General features: G+C 44.3%; 1 protein-coding gene across 4 annotated transcripts in view; it reads left to right on the top strand.

The window, feature by feature from the left end:
- Positions 1 to 25,430, top strand: part of NAV2 (neuron navigator 2) — a 334,773-nt gene that overhangs the window by 179,668 nt on the left and 129,675 nt on the right. For all 4 annotated transcript variants that reach the window (XM_054390533.1, XM_054390531.1, XM_054390532.1 and 1 more), the window contains exons 2-3: positions 20,135 to 20,252; positions 24,046 to 24,098. In XM_054390533.1, coding sequence (XP_054246508.1) covers positions 20,135 to 20,252; positions 24,046 to 24,098 — 171 coding nt within the window. The remainder of the gene's footprint in view (positions 1 to 20,134; positions 20,253 to 24,045; positions 24,099 to 25,430) is intronic.

Genomic DNA, 25,430 nt, shown 5'->3' with positions numbered 1-25,430 from the left:
CTTTTCTTTGCCCCCTTTCCTTTCTTTCTTTTCTTTGCCCCCTTTCCTTTCTTTCTTTTCTTTGCCCCCTTTCCTTTCTTTCTTTTCTTTGCCCCCTTCCCTTTCTTTCTTTTCTTTGCCCCCTTCCCTTTCTTTCTTTTCTTTGCCCCCTTCCCTTTCTTTCTTTTCTTTGCCCCCTTCCCTTTCTTTCTTTTCTTTGCCCCCTTCCCTTTCTTTCTTTTCTTTGCCCCCTTCCCTTTCTTTCTTTTCTTTGCCCCCTTCCCTTTCTTTCTTTTCTTTGCCCCCTTCCCTTTCTTTCTTTTCTTTGCCCCCTTCCCTTTCTTTCTTTTCTTTGCCCCCTTCCCTTTCTTTCTTTTCTTTGCCCCCTTCCCATTTTACTTTCATGACCAAGTGTGGATTTAGGAAGCAAATTTTTGGCCTTTTGAAAAACATTCAAATGTTGAGATTGCCCAGAATCGTTCCTGAGATCACAGCCACGTTGTAAAAGGTGCCACTGAAACACAAAGTGGTAGCCCTGGTCCTGAAGGCATCTGGTATAAATATGTCTTAGAAGTCTAATATGTCTAAGAAGAGTAAGATAGGCAAGGGAAGGGTGACAGGCATATAGGGAAACAGAAATTTACTCAGGGCTGAAAACTTCATCAAGCAGTAAGAAGAGGAAATCCCCCTGCCATTCGAGGCACCTTACTCTCAGGCAGCTTTTCCTGTCCCTCCAACAACCTGTGTTTAAAATACTGTGAATATTGCCTGGTTGGCTTTCTGCTTTGCTGAGAGAACATGAGTGCATGTACTGAGGTACCCTGCCCCCACATCACCCTGCAGCTTTATCTTTCTGTCCCTGGATAACCTGTCCTTAACTGACTGGCCTTTGCTGCCAGGAGAGAAAGCCATCAGGCTTCTCACTTTCTTTGTACAGTACTGCTGCATGGAACTCGAGCTTTCTGCTCTGGAGTCATCAGCTGCTGGGCCCAATCCCATTTCTGCTGAGGTCCACAGAAAGGCTGAAGAATGCATGTGCTCTTTTGCTAGGCATATATTGCCATGGGTCTTGATGGGGCAGTCTGAACTAATCGTTCTGGGAGAAGGGAGCTTAAAGATGCTGCCAATCGTTGGTCATTTTGGACCTGGCTGCACTGCTAAGCCCAGCTCATTTTCACATGAGGGTGGTGGGGCCTGAGGAGGGTTGTTGTTGTCTTGCCCCTGAGATTACACCCTCTCTTGGGCTCTCCAAGGTGTGTGGTGTCTGTGGCTGCTCTCATTTGTTGATTTTGAGCTGTAGCTCTTCAGGAGTACTGCATCCAGTTCTGGAGCTCCTATTACAAGAGGGATCTGGGTGTGCTGGAACATGTCCAGAGAAGGGCCATGAGGACAACCAGAGGGCTGGAGCTCCTCTCCTATGAGGACAGACTGAAAGAGTTGGGGCTGTTCAGTCTGGGGAAGAGAAGGCTCTGAGGTGGCCTTCTTGTGGCCTTCCAGTATCTGAAGGGGGCTCCAAGAAAGCTGGGGAGGGACTTTTTAGGGTGTCAGGGAGTGATAGGACTGGGGGGAATGGAACAAAAATAGAAATGAGTAGATTCAGATGGGATGTTAGGAAGAAGTTTTACACCATGAGGGTGGTGAGACACTGGAACAAGTTGCCCAGGGAGGTGGTGGAAGCCTCTTCCCTGGAGGTTTTTGCAGCCAGGCTGGATGAGGCTCTGGCCAGCCTGCTGTAGTGTGAGGTGTCCCTGCCCATGGCAGGGGGGTTGGAACTGGATGATCCTTGAGGTCCCTTCCAACACTTAACAATTCTATGATTCTAGGAGAGGAACAAGGGCCGCTTCAAGATTAGAAGATCTGTACCTTCAGCTGTTGTTTTACCTCTGTTTATCATCATGTGAAGACTGGAATTAACCAGGGGGTAACTCTCCAGTGCTGTAAACCTATCTCTCCATTGAGGGAGCTAACCAAACTCCACGAAGCAGGCAGGAAATTTACAGACTTGAATGGGTGCTTGAGAGACCTTCCAGTAGGATTAAACCTTCTCTGTGCAAACAGAGATATCCAGAGGGTCGGTCTGAGCTGAAGAGAGTGTGCTAAATAAGTTTAGTTTGTATTCAGAGGTCAAACAGTGCCTTGAATCCAATTGCATGAAAGCAATAGATGACTTTTTTATGGTGGTACTTAATGTTAGGCTTCCTATCTGTCCTCCAGCAATTTTGGTTTTGTTTGTTTCATAAAAAAAAGATCCTTTAATGACATTTTGAAGGTAGAAAGATTGGAGGATTGACTATGTGTGTTTAGCAATAATGTGGAGGGGGCCATGTGTTGGGTTCAGTTTGGTGTCAGCTGTTCATTGCTGGTTCATGTAATGTTCTCTGACATTTGCTCACAAGCTTTTTTGTTGTGGGTTGTTTTGTTTTGGGTTTTTTTTTGCTGACAAGTGATTGCTGATGAATTGACTGATTAGAGATTAAAGGAGCCTCAAGATAGCATAAAGCAGGATGCAATACCTTTGGGGCCCCATGGATCATTTGCTAAATATTGGAAAGGAGAAGGAAATGTTTAACCCCATGTAAAAGTTATAGCTTTATTACTTTGTTAGACATCTGCTTTACTGCCTAAACACAACTGATGCTAATTGTGTTTAATCCTTCTGTGAGGGTAGAGGCTGGTCCTGGGGCTAGTAAGTACTTTTATGAGGTCTGCCAGTCTCAGCAGTGCCCATGGAAATATCAGTCTGCTAATCTGATCTTTGGGTTATTTGCTTTTTGAGATGAGCATCTGCAGAGAGTGGGGAAAATAAAATGTCAGCAGCATGAAGCAGGTGTCCCTGAAGCACTTGCAAAGCCTGCCCTTACCCTCATCCCTTACCCAACTGTTGTAGTTCATAAGGAGAAAATGTAAAGGATCATACTAAATAGGCATGAGTGTTAGACTGTAAGGACCTAGATTGTCAGAATAATTGTCTGCTAGTTACTACTTGTTTAGGCTAAAAAAAGGAAGACTTGGTAATGTGGAAGTACAGAAAGAGATGTGCTGCATGCAGTTACACAGAAATGCTTCCTCCAGAGTGGGATTGCTGAGAGTTTATTTGCTGCATTACTGATTTGCAAAACACTGGGCAAATGTCAACACATAAACTGCACAGCCATTGCCCCTGACAGGACAGGCAGGTGCTAACTGCTCCTTTAGACTGTGGCTTGGCCACACTACCAGAGGAGTTGGTGGAGATGGGTCAAGTCTGGTTTAACCAAGTCAGTAGTATTAATCTTTGTCTCAGAATCGCTCCACTAGGGACAAGCATGCCCCCCTTCAGTGCATGCCTTTAAGTGTCACTCACCTCAGTGAGCTCCTTAAAATGATGTCCATGCCTGAGCTGCAATGGAACTGCCCCAGAACCCCTCACTAATTGTCAGTTGCCTGATTCTAGCCTTCCAATTTTCACAGCATGTCACCAGTTTATTCTTTTGGAAACCCATGGCCTGTAACCTGAAGTCTCAACCTTGTGCTCCCACAGCTATTGCCACTCTTCCTTTCTTTTTCTCTCACCTGTTTCTAAAGCTTTCAGATTATTCAGGTGCCAAAGAACTGGACAAAGTAATGCTGTAAGTATTGTGTTTGAGCAGGAAGGTAGAGAACCAGTCCTGACAGTGCTGCTTTTTTTTTCTTTCCTTCCTCTTAGTGTTGGTATTTCTGTGGTTAATATCTGAATTCAAGATTTAGGATTTATCTATGCAGACACCTTTCATTTTTTTCTTTTTTTCTTCATTTATTTTTTTTCTCCCAAGCTAGCAGCATGCTCTTTGTTCTACATTCCTCCAACCCTTGCTCCAGGCAAAAAAGAATAACTGATGTAGTTGATGTCCATAAGCCTGGTTTCTATGCTGGTAGGCTCTGCTCTCCCCAATGGTTACCAGTAAATTGCTCTGATTTTTATCTGCAGCTAAGCCCACTGTTCTTATCTGATCTTACTTTAAACCATGCTCAGATCATACAGAGATGTGCGTTCACCTACACTCTGTGTGAACTTTTGGATGAATGTTCTTGTCTGAAAGAAGACTTCGAGTTTACAAAGTTTAAAACCAAAGCAAACAACCCCAAAGCTTAATATTCAAGTGTCTGTGGGCTCCATTCAAATGCCCACAACAGATTAGCTCCAGGGGTTTATTCCTTGTAAATTTAATCCCCTTTTTCTTCTCATTAATCTTGTTACTTAGCTATAATTTTAAGAACATAAGTGCTGGAGTGATGCTTCAGTAGGTGTAGGTGTTCAGGTAGAAGCAGGACTTAATATGGGAAACTAAATGCAGGATCTCAAACTGAGGAGGGGATTACGTAGGTGTGCAGAAAATTATGCTGGGATTTGAGTGATGGAGGCTCCTGTGAGGATGGGGCTGTCACTGCCTTGGGCTTCCTGGATTTTCCAGAGCTTGCAGGTCTTTTGATCAACCTCCTTGCTGCCATATGATATTTAAAAGAGTATTAGTAATAATGGAAATCCTTCAACCATCCACATTGGAAAAAAGATAATCTATCAAAAGTGATCATAAGGAAGTGAAATAATGAAGTCTTAGCTTGGTGGGGTCATGCTGGTCAAGAATTAGCAATTCCCATTAAATATCTCTGTTAAAAGCCTTTGTGCCCAGAATAGATGAAATCTGCTTCATGACAGTGCTATGAAAGACTGTGCTATATATATTTCTGAATAAAGCATCAGAAGCAGCACAAAAATTCTTTCCTTTGCTGGAATGATTTTTTTTTTCCTCCCAGGAAGGTGCAGAAGGCCTTTATGTGGCCTCTAGCTGTGCGAGGAAGCTCTCAGGAGGAGATGCCTGCACCTCCTACGCTTGTGGGAATTGTGCCTCTTAACTTTCAATTCTTGAGCAGCTATAAAACACTGTTTTAAATTATTCATCTGTAGCCTCCTATAAATTTTACTTTACTACATTTTTTTTCCTTTTGGTAGAAAGCTATGTTAGAGGTTCAGTATCAGGAATTTCAGTAAAATCCCCCAACATTGATTTTAATCATCAGATCAATGACAGCATAGGCTGCTGTCACTTCAGTGAACCTCTCTAATCAGCAGCACAGGATTGGCCATCATGGATCAGGCCGAGGGGCTACTGAGTCTGAGAGTCCAGCATCCTGCCTCCAGCAGCATCCACCCTGGCTGGCTGTGGTGGGAGTCAGCCTCCCCTCTCCCTCCTTCCTCAGGAATACATAAAGTCAGCAGGGAATGAAGGAGTAGAATTTTCCTTTCAGATTGTGCAGAGGATCATTCTTCACCGCAAAGACAGGACACCGGTACCTGGGGTCTTGGCCAGCCTGTCTGTAAATGGCCTTTAGGGATAAAAAAGCTCATCCTTTTATTAGCCACAAGCTCTAATTCCTTACAGACGCTGGGTCCTGTTAGGAGGGGGAGTTCTTACATTCTTCACAAATATGCAACTACGTTTTGCTGCAAAGCTCTCTGCTTTTGTGACAGCCTGTAGTGGAGAAAAGGGAACTAAGGATTTTCCAATGCAGCCTCTGTAGTCCAGATATTCCCTTAGTCTGCATCATAGACAGGGACACTGCCCTCCTCTGCACATTTGAGTTTGATCTGATGCCAAATGTGCAGCTTTTACCCTTAGCAATTGTCTTGTAACTGTGTAATTGACATATAGATCATTATATTGAAAGCCCTGCAAACACTTTAAATGGGAGCAGGAGGAACTGAGCTGAAAGCAGGGTCAGCTGAGACAATTTAATTTAGGAAGTTAGCAGTCAGTGGGGAAGATTCAGTTAGATTCCTATCTGTGAAACAGATGGCCAACTGCAAGATGATTAGATTAGGTTTGTTATGCTTGTGGAAATTAATTCAGCACTTTATTTTTGTGTGTGTGTTTGAGAGGGATAAAAAAACCCCACCACGACTTGTATGATTTGGTAACTGCTTAGCAGGAACAGTTTATGAAGGACACCTCCTCCTTTTGTATAACTATGGCAAAACCTTGGCAATCCCTGGGTGTGCAGAAAGCTTCATGCCTGCTTTCTAGGATGTGTAGCAGTACAGTGAGTGACATCACAAAACCAGAAATGCTGCACCTGTGGAGAAATAGTGGTGAGTGTTCTCATATAAGCACAGATCCAGGCTGGGTGAGGAGTGGCTTAAAGGCAGCCTGGAGGAGAAAGCCTTGGGGAGTGTCAGTTGGTGGCAAACTCCCCAGGAGCCAGCAATGGTCACTGGCAGCCCAGCAGGCAGCTGTGTGCTGAGCTGCATCTAAAGCAGGGAGAGCAGCAACAGAGGGAGGGGATTCTACCCTTCTGCTCTTCTCTGCTCAGCACTGGTGCCCCCAGCAAAAGAAGGGCCTGGAGCTGCTGGAGAGGGTCCAGAGGAGGCTGTGAAGATGATCAGAGGGCTGGAGAACTTCCCCTATGGAGACAGGCTGGGAGAGTTGGGGCTGTTTAGCCTGGAGAAGAGAAGATTCCTGGGAGACCTTAGAGCAGCCTTCCAGTACCTGAGGGGGCTACAGAAGAGCTGGGGAGGGATTCTTGACAAAGTCTGGGAGTGACAGGGTGAGAGGGAATGGATTGAAGCTTGAGGAGGGTAGATTTAGACTGGAGATTAGGGAGAACTTCTTTCCAGTGAGGGTGGTGAGACACTGGAACAGGTTTCCCAGGGAGGCTGTGGATGCTCTCCCTGGAGGTGTTGAAGGCCAGGCTGGATGAGGCTTTGAGTGACCTGATCTAGTGGAAAGTGTCCCTGCCCATGGCAGAGAGGGTTGGAACTGGATGATCTTTAAGGTCCCTTCCAAGGTAAACCATTCTATGAATCTATATGCAGGAAGTTTATCTCAAGATCTCATTATTAAAACGTTTAGGGACTGATACCTGCATGGGCTCTGTTCCCCCACCTGCACACGAATGCAGATCTCTATATTGCTTTATCCCTATTGAGATCTGAAAAAATCCTGGAAACCTTGCACTCATCCAGGATTTTAAAATGCATCTGAAATTTTCTGGACATGTGATTGGTTGTTGTGATGGAAGTGGAGTTCTTGTGATAATGTGTCCCTAGTTGGGATGCTGAACCCCTGTGAGACTTAGTCGTTTTGCGTGTCCTTGGGATTGAGTCTTTGCCACACAAATTAATGCTCAGCTGTCACAAAGTATTTTTTACTATCCTAAAAATACAGCTTAAAATGAAAATAGGTCCTTCAAAAGTAGGTCACACCTAAGATTTTTCTAGCCAACTGTCCCACTTCTGACAGTGCCCAAGAGCAGCAGGAGCATTAGAAGAGCATTTGAAAGAGCAGCATGGGTAGAATATTCAGAAGCCTTTTCAAAAGATAACTGATTCCTTCTCACTCTTACCATCAATAATCTTCAGAAATAATGGAGTTAATATGCAATTCTCCAACAACCACTTTCAGTATAGTCCTCCTGCTCAGAAATGTTACCTGTGTGCTATGTAATTAAGACTTCAATAGGTGCTTGAAGCAAGTGTGTGCTGAATTGCTTCTTCCAGTTTGAGTCTTGTTTCCTCCTCCTTTTGTTTCTTCCATCTCCAAGTGCTGCATTCCTCATGGTTGGCAGAGATAGCACTGAATTGGTTCTTGGCTTTCATAACTCAGTTGCACTGATTTTTTTGTTTCTTTTTTCCATCCATGTCTTAGATACATCTTGCTTTATGTCATTCCAAGTGCTGAAGAGCATTACCTCTCACCAGCCTCTGGCAGCTTCAGAAGCATTGCCTCTTATGCAAAATCTTGGACACTGAACTAAGTTCCATTTTACAGGGTGAGAAGGGCAGTGCAGATGATTCATTCTGTTTTGAGTGGCATTGGACATCCTGTTCGTGGGAGCAGAGGATAGTTTGCTGGTGACTTCAGACTGCTGGTATGGACTGAACCTGCTCAGCCTCTGGTTGTGAAGATTCTTTTTTTTTCAATCAAGCACTGAGCCGAAAGGGAATGCTGTCTTGTCCTTCTGGGCCAAAAGAAGGCTAGGATTTGGTCTCCCAGGCAATATCAAGGCCAATTTCTGTAATTGCTTAATCCCCACAACAAATTGCTTTTGTTAAAAATTTAAAAATTAAAAAAAAAAAAAAAAAGCCTTTGTAGTGTTTCTGGGCTCACCACTTGGCTCACTTAGCTTTCATCTTCACACGTTGCTAGGAGCTGACATATGCCTTCCAGACTAATTTTACTTCCATTTGGAGTTGCTTCACGAATGTGCATGTTGTTTTGGTGAATTAATCTTCCAAGCAATCGAGAGAAAAAGGATCAGGGAATTGAGTTTGTGCTTGAGATGCTACGTGGAGAGTCAGATTTCATTGCCATCCCCTTTTCAGATTTCATTGCCATCCCCTTTTCAGATTTCATTGCCATCCCCTTTTCAGATTTCATTGCCATCCCCTTTTCAGATTTCATTGCCATCCCCTTTTCAGATTTCATTGCCATCCCCTTTTCAGATTTCATTGCCATCCCTTTTCAGATTTCATTGCCATCCCTTTCAGATTTCATTGCCATCCCTTTTCAGATTTCATTGCCATCCTTTCAGTTTCATGCATCCTTTCAGATTTCATTGCCATCCCCTTTTCAGATTTCATTGCCATCCCCTTTTCAGATTTCATTGCCATCCCCTTTTCAGATTTCATTGCCATCCCCTTTTCAGATTGTTACTATCTTTTGGAGTCTTTTCCTTACCCTTTCTTTCTCAGTCCAACACAGCAGTGACAGTTTTTCTGTTCTGATCCTGCTTGTGGCTGTGGCTCTCTGCCCAGAGGAGATGATACTGAAGCCATACAGATTTGTGACCCCAGGTGAAAAATACCACTGAAATTACAGCAGCTGCTGGGACACCTTTTCCAAACAGAGCAAATGAGTCAGTCTTCATTAGAGAAGTTCAGAAGGCTTATCTGCTGTCACAGGCCAAGCATGCAGAATGACACTGAGTTTTGGGAAGTGACCACGTTGAATATTGTAGTAATGGATGTTTTAAGGCCCCATCCCTGGAGACGTTCAAGGTCAGACTCGATGTGGCCCTGGGTAGCCTGGTCCCTGCTGCCTGCAGGGAGAAGTTGTACAAGATGACTTTTGAGAGGATCCCTTCCCACCCAGTGCAATTTGTGAAGGCTATACTTCGGGCTGGGGCTGCCTGAAACTAGATCTTTTTCCCTTCTTCAATGGCCCATGTGCAAACCTCCCAGTCAGTGCTGCCACTGCTTTAGCAGAGTTGCTGCCTGCATCCTGGGCACAGCAGCGAAGGGAAGGCAGCTGCTCGGTGTCCTGCACAGGCACTGTGTGCTCTGCAAGCTCCATCAAAGGCCTGTTCATCCCCCACCTCCCCAAAACAAACACACACCTCAGCTGGCACTGAGTGGGCTCTGCTGGAGGGGAGAGCTGATGTGGAGACACTGTGGCTACCAAGCTATTTGCTTTTCGTGGAGCAGTTAAAAGATTTGACTCTGGCAGAAGTGTGCCTTGTGAAAAGCAAGCAGTTAAAATGTCAGACATCTGTCCTTCAGCTTGGCAAGAGGGGAGGTGAAGCAGGCATTGCTTCTCACCTTGTCATCACTGGCAACCTTACTTATTTATTTTTTAATAGGTAAAAATCCAAGCAAAGCAGCTTCCAGGGGCCAGTTGTCTGTGGTTTTAAGGAATGCCAGCAGTGTGGTCAGACCGTGGGGCTTGGGGTGACTCTGGCTCTTGCTGGCTGTACCAGGCTGTGCTCAGGGCAGGTTGTGAGAGTGTCCACTTGAGCTCTAATTCAGCTCTTTAGCTTGCAGTTATGATACATAAAACCTTCTAACATTTGATTGATACTAGGAATGCTTCAAATTTAAAACAAAAGGGTACACCTGGAGTTTTGTGCTGTGCAAAATGTTGCATTTCCCATTCAGAGCATAAATCTCCACAGCCAATGGCAACATTTAAATGAAGGGGAGTTGTCTGTAGGGGGTAGGAAGTCTTCTGGTTGTATAAAAAAACCCAAACCAAAACAATAACAAGAACCCCAACAGACAAAATATTTGTTAATTGTCCTTGAATATCCACAGTGTCTGACACAAGAGACCTGCCAAAATTTATACTTGCTGCAAACAGCTTCATTATTTGGTGTGTATCTAAAATGAAACACCTTGATCCTGTTTGGTGCCAAACATTGAAACTCCCCTGTTGCAGGCAGTAGTAAGAGAAGGGAGCAGCCAGAGTGGAAGAGAAGAGCTGCAGGAGGGGTGGGAGTTGTCAAATGTGACGGTGTCAGAAATCTGAGCACAGTGCATGTGTGACTTCAGCTAAAATTAACCAGCCCAGCCTCACATGCCAGTGTATATATCCACACTGAACTGTAGAGCCCTGGAGAAGGAAGGGCAAGCTGGGCTCGGGCAGTCTATGCTCACGTGAAATATGCCAATAAGTAGTATGAACTTCCAGGTCCCTGCTCGTGGCAGAAGTAAATTTTCCTGTGACCATTACAAAAGAGTAAGCAGCTCTTGGCTCTTTGCTAATGGCAGCAGTGCTGTTGAACAGTAACTGACTTCAGCCTCAGAAGTGATTTTTCTTCTTCTTTTTTTCCCCCCTTTCTTCTGTGAGTTGCAGCTTCTTAAGATTTTTGGTTTCTTCTCGGAGTAGAAATATCTCACCTTTCCAGATAAGCCCTTTTCTGTTGCTCTTTGTGTGTGGTAGTAGATGTAAATGGGTTGATTTCATGTATGGCAGCTGTGATATTTGCAAATAATTGTGTGCTTTAGGTGACTCTTTAGAACCTGCTGGGAAAAAAAAAAAAAAACAGGGTGTTTTGCTTGTTCTCTGAAGTCAGCTATATTCTGCTGGCATGAGATCAACTCAAGTCGATTCACCCTGGCCAAAGATGACTGGGAATGGGTTTTGCTCATCAGCTCAGCAAAGTAAACTCAATTTCAGTGTTGGATGTGCTGAGGAGTTGATGCAGGTGTTAATGTAATCTCATTTCTATTCAGGACTTAAAATGTTTTGCAAGAGGGGATAAGAGAGTGGCCACCTGCTTGGCTTAGTGTGTGGTTCCAGCCAGGATGGGGTTTGGCTGTGGCAAATGTTGTGTATAATGGGAGCATTGAGAGCAGAGCTTGCTGGATACCAACACAATTGCTGGCCTTGCTTTGCCTTCTAGCTGGAAGTATTGCTTTGGGGTGAAGTATTTACCCCTTTCTGAAGGCAGCACCAGTCAGTGATGGGGCTCAGGAACTGTACAATGGGGAGGGAAAGGAAAATACCTCCTTTTTTCCCCTTTTATATTCGATGTAATAAAATATGCAGTAGGGTAAGAGTGTGAAAGGTGCCAACTAGCCAATATAAAGTGTGTGACTCGTTTAACATCCACCAAAGGTTTGCTTTACACAAACTCGGAGGCAGCAGTGCCAGCCCTGAAGTGTGGCCAGTCTAAGGCTCTGTTACTGGAAGGGCTTGCAAGCTGCTGGCATTTACACGTGTGCTTGGCTCTGTATGCTGTGAGTCAGCCCCTTGCTTTTGAGCAGCAGGTCATATGCATGAGAATAGCTCTTCCCAGTCGGGAATGAGGCTTTAAAGAGATAGAAATAAATAGGCCCCGTGGTGTTTGTTTAAATTACCCATTTCTCTCTTCCACTTCCAAAGGGTGGTTAATGTACCTAAGTGTCCAGTAAAATGTAATATTCAGTGCAATACCTCCCACCAACTGAATAATAACTTAAAGCTGTTCCAACAACCACTTGCACATGTGAGTAGAATCAATGATTTGGTTTAGTTCCACTAAATAGGTAATAAAAATGCAGAGTTATCTCTGTCACCCTGGAGAAGGGGAAATCAAGACCTCAGCTTCTATCAGCCACACTCCCAGTATTTGAGGGTACTTGAAAAGCTCCAGCCCTTGAAATAATTGATGGTATTTTACTGGTGTCAGATTAGATACTAATCAGTAGCTAATTATTGTGACAGCTATTTTTAGGGGTTGGTAAATGTATGGATTCCTTTCAGGAAGGTCAATTAGCCATCTCAGCTGCTTATCGGAAGGGGTCTCCCAGCAATCCAACCCATCGCCACTTCAGACTTGGACTTTCTGGTGCTTTCCACCCTTGTTGCTCATAGTGGTGCTAAGGTGCTGGTAGGATGGAGGAAACAAGTTTCCAGGCTCCCATCCTGACTTTCAGGGGGCTGCCAGTGTGTCTGAGCAGAGAGGAGATACATGCAGCCCATGGCTGTGCTGACTTAACTGTTCACTGCCCACCACTTACATCCACCTCTCCCTCTGGACTGGGGACCACTGGGCACTCATGGACATACTCCAGGGCAGCATATTTGTATTTTTGCTTCATGTTCCACTCTCTCCATGCTTTTAGCAATATTCCCACAGGAGAGGAGCAGACAGAGCTCTTTTCCCAAAGCCCACTAATACCTTTTAGGTAGTACAGAGAAATGTGGGCACAGGTGATAGGATATTTTGTGCCCTGCTTTTTCAGCATCTTGCCTTGCTTTGTTTGCTCTTGGGAGAGCTTGCACTGGGGAAAGCCCCACAGGTAGTCTTTTAGATACTTGTTGTAGAAGAGCCATTGCTGTGCTTTTAGTGGGTTTTGTGTTGTGATGCAGATGTACAGATACAGATTGCTACAGGATTTAGGAAGTGGGTGGGGGCAAGTAAGGCCACAAGTGACAGGAAATCTCTGCTAAAAGGTGTGTGCTGTTAATCAGATTGGGTCTTAGGTTTCTTTCTGTCTTTTATTGTGCGGGTCATCATCTCTGTGCACCTTCAGAACAGCTGCTGTCCTCTGGGTGCTCCTTGGAGCCAGAGATGCTTCCAAGGGAGGAGTTTCTCAGCTCAGCCTTTACCTTTGGCTCTTTACCTCTGGGCTTTGCAGTGTGATATCTATGAGGGAGGTGGTTGTATTGCAGTGTGGCATGGAGCAGCATGAAACTGCAGTTCATTTGACCAGTCAAAAATGGTGATTTTTGTGACTCTGCATGTGCAAAACCCCATTACATTGGCCAGCAATGAGTATCTGATGGGCTTTCCTTTCCCTGTAGCTGTACAACTGCAGGCATTCCCCCCAGGATCATCTCAGTATGGTGTGTGTAGTTTTAGGGTTTGGGTTGCTTGTTTGTTTTGTTTTGTTTTTCCCCTGTGAACTTCAGTAGGAGTGTGGTTTGGTTGGCAGCCACACAGACATTGCATTGTAATGGGTGCTCTGATGGAGGTCATCGATGTGACTAGCCCCCCTCCCCCCTATTCAATCGTGGAGAAAATCCTTGCTCTGCTCTAATTATGCTACACGATGTCAAAAAGAGCCTCTTCAGCTGTTACCAATTCAATCGGGATAATTATTGGAAGAAAACAATCAAGAGTTTGATCAGTCACAAACTGACATGGGGAGGGGAGGGGGAAGGCAAGGCTTGAAAATGTACTTTGGGCATTTATTATAATGAGATTTTCTCTGTGTGTGGAAATGAGTAAGAAGGAAGAGGTTCAGGCATAGCTTTTATTTGCTTGCATAGAAGAGGGAAATTCTTTTCAAGTACTTTTGTGTGAACCCTTTTCATCATGAGCATACCAGTGGGGAGGCAAAAACCATTGTGGAGTTCTTGCCTTCCCTTTTGGGACTGAATTCCATTTGCAGGAGACCCTGGAGTACCTGGCAACACCTGGCACCTTCAGCTAATGGCAGCTCCATGGATATTCTGGGGCTCCTTTGTGATCTGTAAAGGCTCTCCCTGGATTCCTCATGCTCTTTCCTGGGTTTGACTGACTAGGGGAGCAGAGGAATAAAGCCCTACAGGTGCTGTGTTTGGCCCTGTCTGCCAGCAGATCAAGAAGCTCCTGCCCATCAGATGTCTGAGCAACCAGGTGTCAGCCTAATGCTTCCAACATAGTACCTGCAGGCTGGAGCACTGCAGCTTTAGATGCCAACTTCAGACTTAGAGCCAGCTAGGCAAGCTCTGGTTTGTTTGGCTTTGGGACTGATTTTTCTGAGGTGAAGAAGACTCTATGAATTGCTTTTTAAGTGAAGAGAAGCCTCAGGGCTTTTGCTTTTTTACTGGTCAGTATGCTCCCCAGCCCTCCCTCCCCAGGCACTTAGTGGTAGCTCTGTGGTCTCCAAGGAACCTGTTCTACAAAGGCAACTTTTCTGATGATTCAGTATTAAGTGTGGTCTGAGGTGCCCTGGTGTGATAGATGTGGTCTCAGGATGGTTAGAAATGTTACTTGAGACTCAAAGTGGCTCAGAGGTCTCCTAGTTGGGAAGCAAGATTCTGTTTCATCTACAATGTGCTTTAAACCAGCAAGGTTAAGGCTAAGGAAAGGGGAGAGGGATAAACTTCACTGAATTTCCAGGTGCAGTGTTCTTGCAGTGATCTTCAGGCCTTTTCCTCTGCACTGAGAAAGTTTTGAATTTTTTTTTTCCTGTCAAAACCTTGCTACTTTGTGCTTCAGTGGTGCTTTAGCTGTGACTCACAATGCACTGAATATTTCCAGAATCAATATTTACCTGTACCACTCTTAATTCAAACCTGATGGATCTGCAGGAGAGGAAAGAGAGAAGAAGGGAAGGGGAGGCTGGGGGGGGGGGGAATCCAACAAAACCCTTCACATTTGTTTTTAATTTGTTCCCAGATAATTGGATTCCTAAGATCATAGACTATGGAGAAAAATAGCTACCAAACAGCTGAGTCCACCTCTAACAAAAGCCAGAACTTAGACCCAAGTTAAACACTGAGGAGCTGACTGGTCACACACACAAAGACCTCATTATGCTGATAATGCCCAAAACATGTTCAGAGAATGCTTAGAATGGTTTAGCTTGGAAGGGACCTTAGAGATCATCCAGTTCCAACCCCTCTTGCCATGGGCAGGGAGACTTCCCACTAGATCAGGTCACTCAGGACCTCATCCAGCCTAGCCTTCAGCACCTCCAGGGAGGGAGCATCCACAGCCCCCCTGGGAAACCTGTTCCAGTGTCTCCTCACCCTTCTTCCTAATCTCCAGTCGAAATCTGCCCTCTTAAAGCTCTTCCCTCTCATCCTGACACTGCAAGCCTTTGTCAAAAGTCCCTTCCTGGCTTTCTTGTAGCCCCCTTCAGGTACTGGAAGGCTGCTCTAAGGTCTCCCAGGACCCTTCTCTTCTCCAGGCTGAACAGCCCCAACTTTCCCAGCCTGTTCCTATAGGGGAGGTTCTCCAGTCCTCTGATCATCTACATGGCAGCTCCAGGTCCTTCTTGTGCTGGGGGCACCAGAACTGCAGGTGGGGCCTCCGCACAGCAGAGGGGTAGAATCCCCTCCCGCTGTTGCTGCTCTCCCTGCTTTGGGTGCAGCTCAGCACATAGCTGCTTTCTGGGCTGCCAGTGACCATTGCTGGCTCCTGGAGAGTTTGTCACCAACTGACACCCCCAAGGCCTTCTCCAGGCTGATCTCAGCCACTCCTTGCCCAGCCTGGATCTGTGCTTGGGATTGCCTGACCCAGGTGCAATGGTGAACTTCGTGAGGGTGGCTTGAGGGCACCTCTCCAGCCTGTCCAAATCCCTCTGGCTGGGTCCCTTCCCTCCAGCAGGTGAACTGGACCACAGAGCTTGGTGTCACCTGCAAACCTGCTGAGGGTGTCTCAATGCCACTGTCCATGTCACTGACAGAGATGTTAAACAGCACTGGTCCCAGCACCCACCCCTGAGGGACTCCACTTGTCAGTGGTCTGCACTGGAGTATAAGAATGGAAAGTTTCTCAGCAGTGTTTTCCTAGTTCTTTTATCATTGTTTTCCCAATTATTTACCTGAACACTGGAAAACACTGTGTGCTTTGAAACACTTGTCATGCATCTAGAAATAGCAACCATTGTACACCTATGGCTTTTTTTTTTTTTTCACTTGTTTGTGTGGAAAAGGAAAAGAAACCTTAGGAATCCTATTTGTGTAGAGCATTACAAAGACTTGCAACAAACAGGTTTTGAAAACATCCTGGAACGTTTCCATAATGAACTTAATATATGCCATAAAAATGAGCAGTGACCATGAAGAGCTGCTACAATAAGCTTGGAGAATACTGGATCCAGAAGAATGCTTCCAGAGCCTGTGAATATATAGCCCAGCTGGGTTAAAAAGTAAATAAAAATGCGTGTTGTGTGTGCTGCAAACTGATGTGCAGCACTGCAGCTTGTAAGAGAGAAGCACAGGTTTGATGTATCTGTAATTTCCTGCAAAAGGCTTTCCTATTAACTACTGCCATAATATCTCACACTTCAATGTCTGCATCCAGCTCTAGAGCCCTCAACACAGGAAGGATATGGACCTGATGGAGAGGGTCCACAGGAGAGTCACAAAGATGATCAGAGGGCTTGAGGACCTCTGCTGTGAGGACAGGCTGAGGGAGCTGGGGCTGTTCAGCCTGGAGAAGAGAAGGCTCCAGGGAGACCTAAGAGCAGCCTTCCAGTACCTGAAGGGGGCTACAAGAAGGCTGCAGAGGGACTGTTTGCAAAGGCCTGCGGGCAATGGTTTGAAATGAGGGAAGAGCAGCTTTAGGCTGGATGTTAGGAACAAGTTCTGCACTGTGAGGGTGCTGGAACACTACAACAGGTTGCCCAGGGAGATAGTTGAGGCCCCATCCCTGGAGATCTTCAAGGTGAGGCTGGACAAGGCTCTGAGCAACCTGCTCTAGTGGAGGATGTCCCTGATGACTGCAGGGGGATTGGACTAGATGAGCTTTGGAGGTCCTTTCCAAGCCAAAGCATTCTGAGATTGCATTTTTCTCCATCCTGGTTTGCATTATTGATGCATTGAATGGGATGTTTTAGAGCAAGCAGAAAAGCTCTGCTTGCAACTCAGATAGCAAACAACATTCAGCACACAAAAGAGGGCTTACAGGGGGGTTCTCCATGTGTTATTGGAGGCAGCCAATCAGCCAGGCAGGTATTTGGGGGTGTGCCAAGTTGTCTTCTTCAGCCAGGAGGATTTGTTAAGGGAGTTTGGGATTTGCTTGATGCAGTTCTGTTTGTTTACAGGGTATGAATATGACATTGAGTGTTCCTGCATGAAGCAAGGATTTGTGCAGTTGGACACAGCAGTGTGGCCATGCCCAGCCATGCATTCTCATGCTGCTATTTGAGTTAAAAATCAGTCTTGATGAGCTCCCAGGGTCTCACTGATGCTGTAGTTTCAGGCTCTGCCGGGAGGGGTCTGCCTGCCCTGCTCTGTTCTGTGTTGTCTTAACTCTAGGGTTGATCCAAGATTTGTTTGATTTCACGATGATCTGCAGCATGGAAATGAGCCAGGCTGGAACTGATTTCAGCTGAAAAAAATGAGGCTGAGGGAAGACCTTCTGGCTCTCTCCAACTCCCTGAAAAGAGGATGGAGCCAAGGGGCGGTTGGTCTCTCATCCCAAAGAAGCAGTGATAGGACAGGAGGAAATGCCCTCAAACTGTGCCAGGAAAGGTTTAGGTTGGACATGAGGAACAATTTCTTTCCCCAAAGGGTTATCAAGCCCTGGAACAGGCTACCCAGGGTAGTGGTGGAGTCATTACCCCTGAAGGGATTTACAAGCTGTGTAGCTGTGGTGCTGAGGGACATGGTTTAGTGGTGACCTGGCAGGATGGGTTGATGGTTGGACCTGATGATCTTAATTGCTTGAGTGGGAACAGACTTTAAGATTCTGTTCTGTGATGCATCAGTTCATAATCTTACATTTGCTCCAAGTCCTTCTGTGCTAAAGTAGGAATTCACTGCAGCCCTCCTGTTAAAAGGAGCTTGGTGGTTGTGTTTGGGAGGCTGCTGCTCAGCTGAATCACAGGGATGGAGCAGGGGCACCCTGGTGCTGGGGAAGGAGTTTTCAACCTGTCTCCTATCTTTATTTGTAGATAAGCAAGCCCAGAACAGTGTGGCAGAAAACCAGGTGAAGTTAATCCTAGTTCCTTGAAGTCTTTGGAACTTGAAAAATATCTTCCCCTTATGGAAAGTTGGGGTATTGGTTTTGTTTTGTGTTTTGTTTTGTTTTGTTTTCTTATAAAAGTTTGTTAACAATGCCTGAGTTGTGCAGAGTGCTGAGGGTTTCTTTCCCCTTCTCTTTTTTTTGGTCAGCTGAGGGTTTCTTTCCCCTTTTTTTTTTTGGTCAGCTGAGGGTTTCTTTCCCCCCTTTTTTTTTTTTTTTTTTTTTTTGTTTGATCAGCTAGGGAAATCATTCAGTGTTGATTTCATTGAGATGTTTTTCACTGAGATGTTTTGCAGCTCTGTTTTTATTCACAGAGGTGTTCCAGTGTGGTGTTTTTTTTCTGTTCAAGTCCGTGACGCTGTTGGCATAGGAAATGCACATCCTGCTGCTCTGAAGATGAAAGCAGAGGATAAGTGATGGAAACTAGTGACATATGTTTCAGGTTTGAGTGATTTCTTCATGGATGCTACGTTGTGTTTTATAGATTAAAAAAAAAAATCACAAATGAAGACTTCATACACAGAATGACTCCAGTCAAAAGATCTGTTCTTCATTTTATTGTATTAATGTGGAGTCAGCACGTGCAAGACCAGCATGAAATTGCAATCCTTGGATCGTTTCCAGCTTCTTCTGTCCCATGGGGCAAATACTTGACTCTTGGCAGGTGGCTTCTGTCTCCCATGAAGGAGGTGGACACAAGCCTTGCATTTTCAAAGTGATGCTGGAGATGCTTCTCAAATTAGTGGCTGTAGATGTACTTGGTGGCATTAGTCAGTAAGGCACCTGCCTTGATATACAGAGCCTTACAAAAGGGAGTTGTCTAGCTCAGGTGTGGGATGGTTGAGGGGGAATGACTCTAAACCCATGCTTTGTTTCCATGATATTTTGCTGGCAGACAGAATCAAAGTTTAGTGGCCATCATTTCCTTAAGGCTGGGGATAGGAATCCCCATAGCCCAATGATCACAGCCCTGAGGGCCTGGAACCCTCTCCTTGTCCCCTTTGCTCTCCATCTTCAGAAGCTCTGAAGGAAAACAGTGGTTCCTGGGCAGTGCTCAGGGAGAGCTTGCCCTGGGCTTCTGGGGACTGAATCCTGCTGTGCAGACATTTCTCTCCAGGTCAATGATTCACCCAATTGCATGAGGACAAAACCAAAACCCCTCCCTGGTACATGGTGATTTGTGGGGACTGTGAAGGACTGGCATGGCTCGTACTCTAGAAAGCACATTGAATCTACTGCAGACAGACTGAGCTGGGATGAATGTGCTTCCAATATTCCAGATGCCACTCAGAACAGAGCTGAACCTTTAATATTTGTCTGGGTGTTTTAAAGGTCAAATCCTGATATTCAGTTATTTTTACTTTTGTTTCTTTGAAACATAAACTGACTGTATAAAAACCAAAGGTCTTCTTTTGAAGCTTAGTCCTATACAAAGAACAAGAAATGTCATTGAATTCAGAAGCAGAAATTATAAATCAAGGGTGGTTTTTTCCTTCTTTTTGATAGCCTGGCATGGGAAGATTTTGTACCTTTTCTGGTGGTGCTGAGTAAAATTGTGCTAGCATGCAGTGAGCAGTACTTGATGCAAAGTAATGAGGGCTTTGGACCTCTGTGTTTGCTTAGTTTTCAGGTAACACATTTTAAAACAAATCCCAACAGTTAGAGGTTTGCTTGGGAGAGGAAAATCAATTCAAGAACCTGCAAGATGGCATTTATTAGGACTGGTAGTTTTTGTTTTTTAATGACCTTTAAAGGCTTTTTGGGTGATAGAGCAAAGGAGTCTCCTCAAAAATGAACATCTAGCAGAAGTGGTTCTTGGAAAAGAATCTTTCAAGTTTCTCAATGTGTGATAGAAGAAATGTCAAAGGAAAAAATGAGAAAAAAACCTCACCCAAAACTGAACAAAACAGAATACTCGGGTGGAAATTCATCTCTCCTCCACACACTTGTTACTGCCATAGAACATTTAGTGACTGCCTGGTGATCCATTCTGGCTGTAACGTGGTCAGGAGTTTACTGTTGTCTTCTGTGAGCTTTGATGTCAGCTTTCTGACTGGGAAAAGCCACTCTGTAGTAAGCTGAATACTTGATCTGTACAATGCCTTGAATTTTAATGTTGTTGACTTGTTTCAAAGAGCAAAAAAGCAGTGATCTTAAACCAGCCTCTGGATACTGAGAGGAACAAAGAACTGGCGTGCGAAAGGTTGGTGTGAGAGAACTAAGGAGTGCTCTTTGTTTATCTTTCTCCTAACAGATTTATACTGATTGGGCTAATCACTATCTAGCAAAATCTGGTCACAAGAGATTGATAAAGGACCTACAGCAAGATGTAACTGATGGAGTCTTGTTAGCTGAAATCATCCAGGTTGTAGGTGAGTGCCTTTCTCTTTTTGTTCCAGGTGTCTGTCACCTCGCTAGAAATCCACTGCCTTTATCTTCCACAAAAACAACGGGGTGGGGAGGAAATCCATCAAACTGCATGGAATTATCTAGATAATTTTCTTTCAGAGACTTGGCTGATTAATTCAATAAACTCTTGTCTTAAGGCATAGTGGAAAAATATTTGATGTTGCTGATAAGATCTCCTGACACGGTAGTATCGCCCCACTGAATGTTTAGAAAGTAACTATTGGGGTTGGGATTTTTTTTTCCTGCTAGGATGCTGTTAGCCTTCACTGTCTCCATTTCTGATACCTTTAGGGGATTGGTCTGAATCTAATTCACAGCGATACCAGCCTGCTGTGTTGAACCTCCATTTGCAAATTCCATATATGCAGCAGGAAAGGAGGAGGGATGTAATTCTTCTGTGGCAGAAACAAGCAATTTCATAATGAGGTTTCCAATGAGGAAAACCATCTATCATTAGGACAAATCCCAACAAAGCCTTCACTTCCCTCAGTTTGCACTAATATTCCCAGATAATGAAGGTTCTGAACAATTTTCTTCACTGGCCCCATGTAAAGCTACGTCTTGTCCCTCTTCCCTTGGGCTTGGATCCTTCATTAGTTCCTTCAGAGGCTCATCCATCTGGTCCTCGGGGTGCCACAAAACACAGGCATGGGCCAATGGAGATTGATGGCATTGGAAAGCCTGCTAATGGGAATTAGGACAACTATTGTTAGAAGCAAACTGACAGATTTGAGATGCAAATTAAGAAGACAGCAGTGAAGTCACAAGCCATCAGTGCATGCATATTTATGTGTGTGTGTGAGATGCTGTAAATGAGCTAGTTCCTCGAGTTAAGGTACAAATCCACAAACCCTGCTCTCAGATGAAATCCTGAGGCATCCTTCCTGACTCCACCAGAGCTGCACTGGAATACATCAAAAAACATTTTGTCTCTGTGTTGCAGAGCAACGTTCTGTCTCAGCAGCATTCTACACACCTGCCATCCAGCTACAGCTGTATAAACCCAAGCCCTGAACTGGTTGTGTGTTGACAGGCATTCACTGTGAGCAGCCCTTCATCCTGTCTGTGTTTCTTTCTGTGTACTGAACAGGGAAAAAGTGTGGAAACCCAGGAGCAGTTAGGTGTGGGTTGCTTTCATGCATATCTAGGTACCCTGGGTTGTCACTCTTGGTGGAAAACTTCTGCCTGAGAGCACATGTGTGTAAGAATGCCAGCATCAAAATGGGATCCTCGTGGTACCATTGAAGTGTGCCTGGTTGAGTACTGACTTGTGCAAACGCTTATGAAATTCAAATTACTCCCTGTAAAATACACAGAAATGAAACTGCTTATTGTACCTTGCTCCCATTCACCTCTGCATTTTGTTCAGCCATTCTTAAACCTACCTCTTTCTCTAATATTTGAAGTCTGCAAGCTTTCCAAAGCTGAAGTCCAGGATGAAGGATTTGTTTCTGAAGGATTTCATTTTCAGATATTGATTTCTATGTGAAGGAAAGTTCATATTTAAACCTTCTCAGTTTAATCCTCCCGATTAACAGTGAAGAAAGAGTCATTTGTATCTGCTGTGTATGGCCTTAGGCATGCTGCATCTCATTGTCACAGAGCTGGTGATAACTTTCACACCCAGAAGCAGTTTTAGTTGCAGCCTGCAAAATACAAGCTTTTTTCCTAGCAAACAAGAGCTCATGCTAGGAGAGTTTCAAAATGCAGTTCAGGAGAGGTTTTTCTCTTTTTATGTTGTGGGGTGCTGTGTGTAAAAGCTGCCATGAAGATCCATCCTCCTTTTTTTTTTTTTTTTTTTTTTTTTTTAAATCATGGCCTGGAGTATCTGGAGATGATCCAAAAGCATCGAAATTGATTCAGGTTTCATTATTAGTGTTCATCATCTGAGATTTACATCATAGAGGTTGAATCTTGAAATGCTACTTAATAGCCAAAGCTGGGAAAAGAACAGACAAGGGAGTTTTGTTGTTGTTGGAGTTTTGGTTGGTTTCCCTTGTGAAGGCTCCCTAAGAGTTAATGGTTGTGCAGAGACAGCGATTGCAATCCTTTCTGCTTCCCTTGCTGCAGTGAAATTGCTGCATATTTAGGCAAGGAAAATGTTAGAATTAGTAATAACTAAGTAGCTCTGCAGACTTGCAACCAGTCTGGGAATAACCTCCTGCATTTCACAGTTCTGTGGTTATGAATTGATGTCCTGGTTAAGGCTGAGAGAGAATTTAAAGCCTCCTATGGTTGCCTGGGACTTCCAGTTTGTGCTAAAAGGTGCAGTATAACAGAATTTGCCAGTAGCTGTGTGAGTTGCCTGTTTATCTGAGGCAGAAATTTGTGCTTCTGCAGCTGTGCTGTTGGACATAGCATTCAGGGTTTGGTGCTATAGACTGCACCACCTCGCTGCCTGTGGGCACTCCACCTTCTTATCTCATTCACTGCTGTCCCTTGCTTTCCAAACATCTCCACAAGACAGCTCAGTTGCCTTGTACCTGCTGCAAACTGTTCTTGGGAAGGAGGTAGAAGGGTCAAAGGTAGGATCCAGCTTGTGGGCAAGGAAAAGGAGCATTAAAACAATTTGCCTGGTGAATTAGGCAGATCCCTGCAAAATGCCAGATCTTTCTGTAGGCTGCTTTGATGCATGTGTCCCCAGCCTAGGCTGAGTCTCTGTTGTACCCCTGCTGGGTTCAGAAATGAGGTATGAGTTGCACTTCAGCTCAGCTGCCAGTTAGCCCCACCAGCAGCTTTCCTGGTGGCTCTCTGTTCCACCTGCTTTTTATAGCACACTGATCAGCAGGGGAGGAATGATAGTTGCATTAATCTAGTGAAAAGAGTAGCCAAGAGCCATGGGTGAGTTGGGAGTGGATTAGGAGGAGAAAAGGTAGGGCATAAAACTGCCCACAGGAAGGTAAGCAGAAATAACACCTGTGCACCAGGAACTCCAGCTCTTGTTACTCTTCTGTTTCCCACCAACTGTTTATGGTCATCTACATCCTAAAAATTCTGTGGCAGAGAAAGCCAGCAGCATAAAAGGAAGTGATTGGTCATTAGGAACTGATGAAGAGTCATCAACTGGTGAAGAAGAAACTGCAGGGACACCAGTGGGAGGGAATATTGCCTTGGTTTAACACAGCTTTTGAGGGTCCAGTACTGAAACTGAACAAAGACTCTAAGGCAAACCTTCAACCACTTCAACAACCTCATTATTTCACTTGGGTTGCAACTATATCTGCAAGTAGGGTTGCATGTAAGCCATGGACAAGAAGCTTGAGAAGCAGTCCCATGATTTGTGCATTAAAAATCAAAACCAAATCATAAATAAAAGTTACCCAATCACAAATTTCCCCTCCAGATGTAAAACTTAGGATTCACTCTAGAAGCCAATCCATGGCCTGTAAAGATCTCTACATACCTGGTGTACACTTTTCTATCCAGCAGTGACTCAGCTTCCAGAGTTTAAATCTTTTCTGTAGGTTAAAATAGTCACTGTACAAGATCTTGTCAGACCAGTTGTCTTCTATCCCCAGCTGTCTCTGGAGGCATGACCCACTAGAAAACTCCAGCTGCCTGTTTTTTTTCCTTTTCCTTTTGATGGGTCGCAGTGTTTCACATACTCACTTTGACTGGACATCTACAATCTGCAGCATTGCAAGGGCTCTGGGAATAATTGGAATCAATGCTCTGGTTATAGGTGGTTGGTTTTTTTGCTTTATTTCCTCTTTCTTATTTTCTCTCTCTTTTTTTTTTTTTTTTTTTGCCTTTCAGCAAATGAAAAGATTGAAGACATCAATGGCTGCCCAAAAAATAGGTCTCAGATGGTAAGTAGCAAAGTGGGTCTGTGTTTGTGTGTGTGTGGTTGAGTCCACGCTGTGTGACTTCAATTCTTGAGACTTTTAATTACTATTTTTAATTGGTTTTTCACATTAGGTTGAGAGCAATGGAATAATCTGAAGAACATTAAGATTGCAGTTCTTGCTGTGGTATACTCCACAGTAGTTGAGTTAGGCCTCCTCACTTATCACATTCTTCCATTAACCAATATTTTTCTGACATTGGTATTTTCTGTTTCTGAAATCTCCCAGTGTTGAACAGGAATGTATAAAACCAAAATGTTGCATTGCAAGAGCAGAATTAACTATTTCTTTTGAAGTTATTGTCTCCTTGAAAAAGAAAACAAAACAATTGAACAAATCACTAAATGAAAAAAAAAAATCAAAATTAAAATGGGAAGGTGTTTTGTGTATGCACCTTGGTTCTGACTACTGGCTTTCAGTTTCTGAAAGAGATTTTTTTTTTTGTGTTGTCTATATAATGTGTAAAACTGAAGGATCAAAACAGTGCAGTGAAATGAAAAGCATGTAGGACCTCACAAGTATGTCTGCTATGAGCATTGCTGAAGCTAAAATTGTAGGCAGAACTTTACTAGGAATGCAAATAAACTGATTTGTAAAATGCATCCTAGGAGAAGTGTTTAAAATTTATGTTGCTTTAAAGAAGGTGATTTCCTTCTGTGTCTTGAGGGGGGGAAAAAAGAAAATCATTTTACAATGTGTGTTCTACACTCTCCCCTTTGCATGGCAAATGCTGGCTTTGGGATGTGTGACTGTCTGCTCTGTGTGTGAAACTGCTTTCATGTCTTTCATTTTTATGACTCTTCCCAACTGGCCCTACCTCCATGACTGCAGCTTCAGCACAACCTTAAAAACAAAGGATTTAAAGCTTTGATGAGAGTTTGCCATCCTCAGTCAGAAGCCACACTGCAGCGTGCTGCTCCAGTTTGGCTTTTGGTTGTTTCTTGGAAGGCAGCAACCTTGCTAAAACCCAGGGAGCAAGACCTCTGTGAAAGCAAACCATCCAAAAGATTTATCATGGCTACTTTTTACTGCTTTGAAGAGGTTGGTTGCTATTCTTGCTGTAGCCACAGCAGCTGTCTGAAGTATAAATAATTGAGGAAACCTTGACAATTACTATAATTTAATGTTCTGCAAGTGTATCATAAGAACTGAATTTCATTCAGGACTGCAGTCTGTAACAAATTCCAGGACATTGTAGCTAAAGTCACCAAGTCATTACTCTCAATGGAGGAGCAGTGTTGTGTTGGGTAGTTGGATGTGTGCTGTATGTTGTTTATAGAAGGCAGAGCTGGTTGT

Source organism: Indicator indicator, chromosome 21, assembly GCF_027791375.1.
Source record: "Indicator indicator isolate 239-I01 chromosome 21, UM_Iind_1.1, whole genome shotgun sequence".
Lineage (NCBI taxonomy): Eukaryota > Metazoa > Chordata > Aves > Piciformes > Indicatoridae > Indicator > Indicator indicator.
The sequence above is the reverse complement of the archived record's forward strand: the minus strand, read 5'-3'. Positions and strand labels throughout refer to the sequence as shown.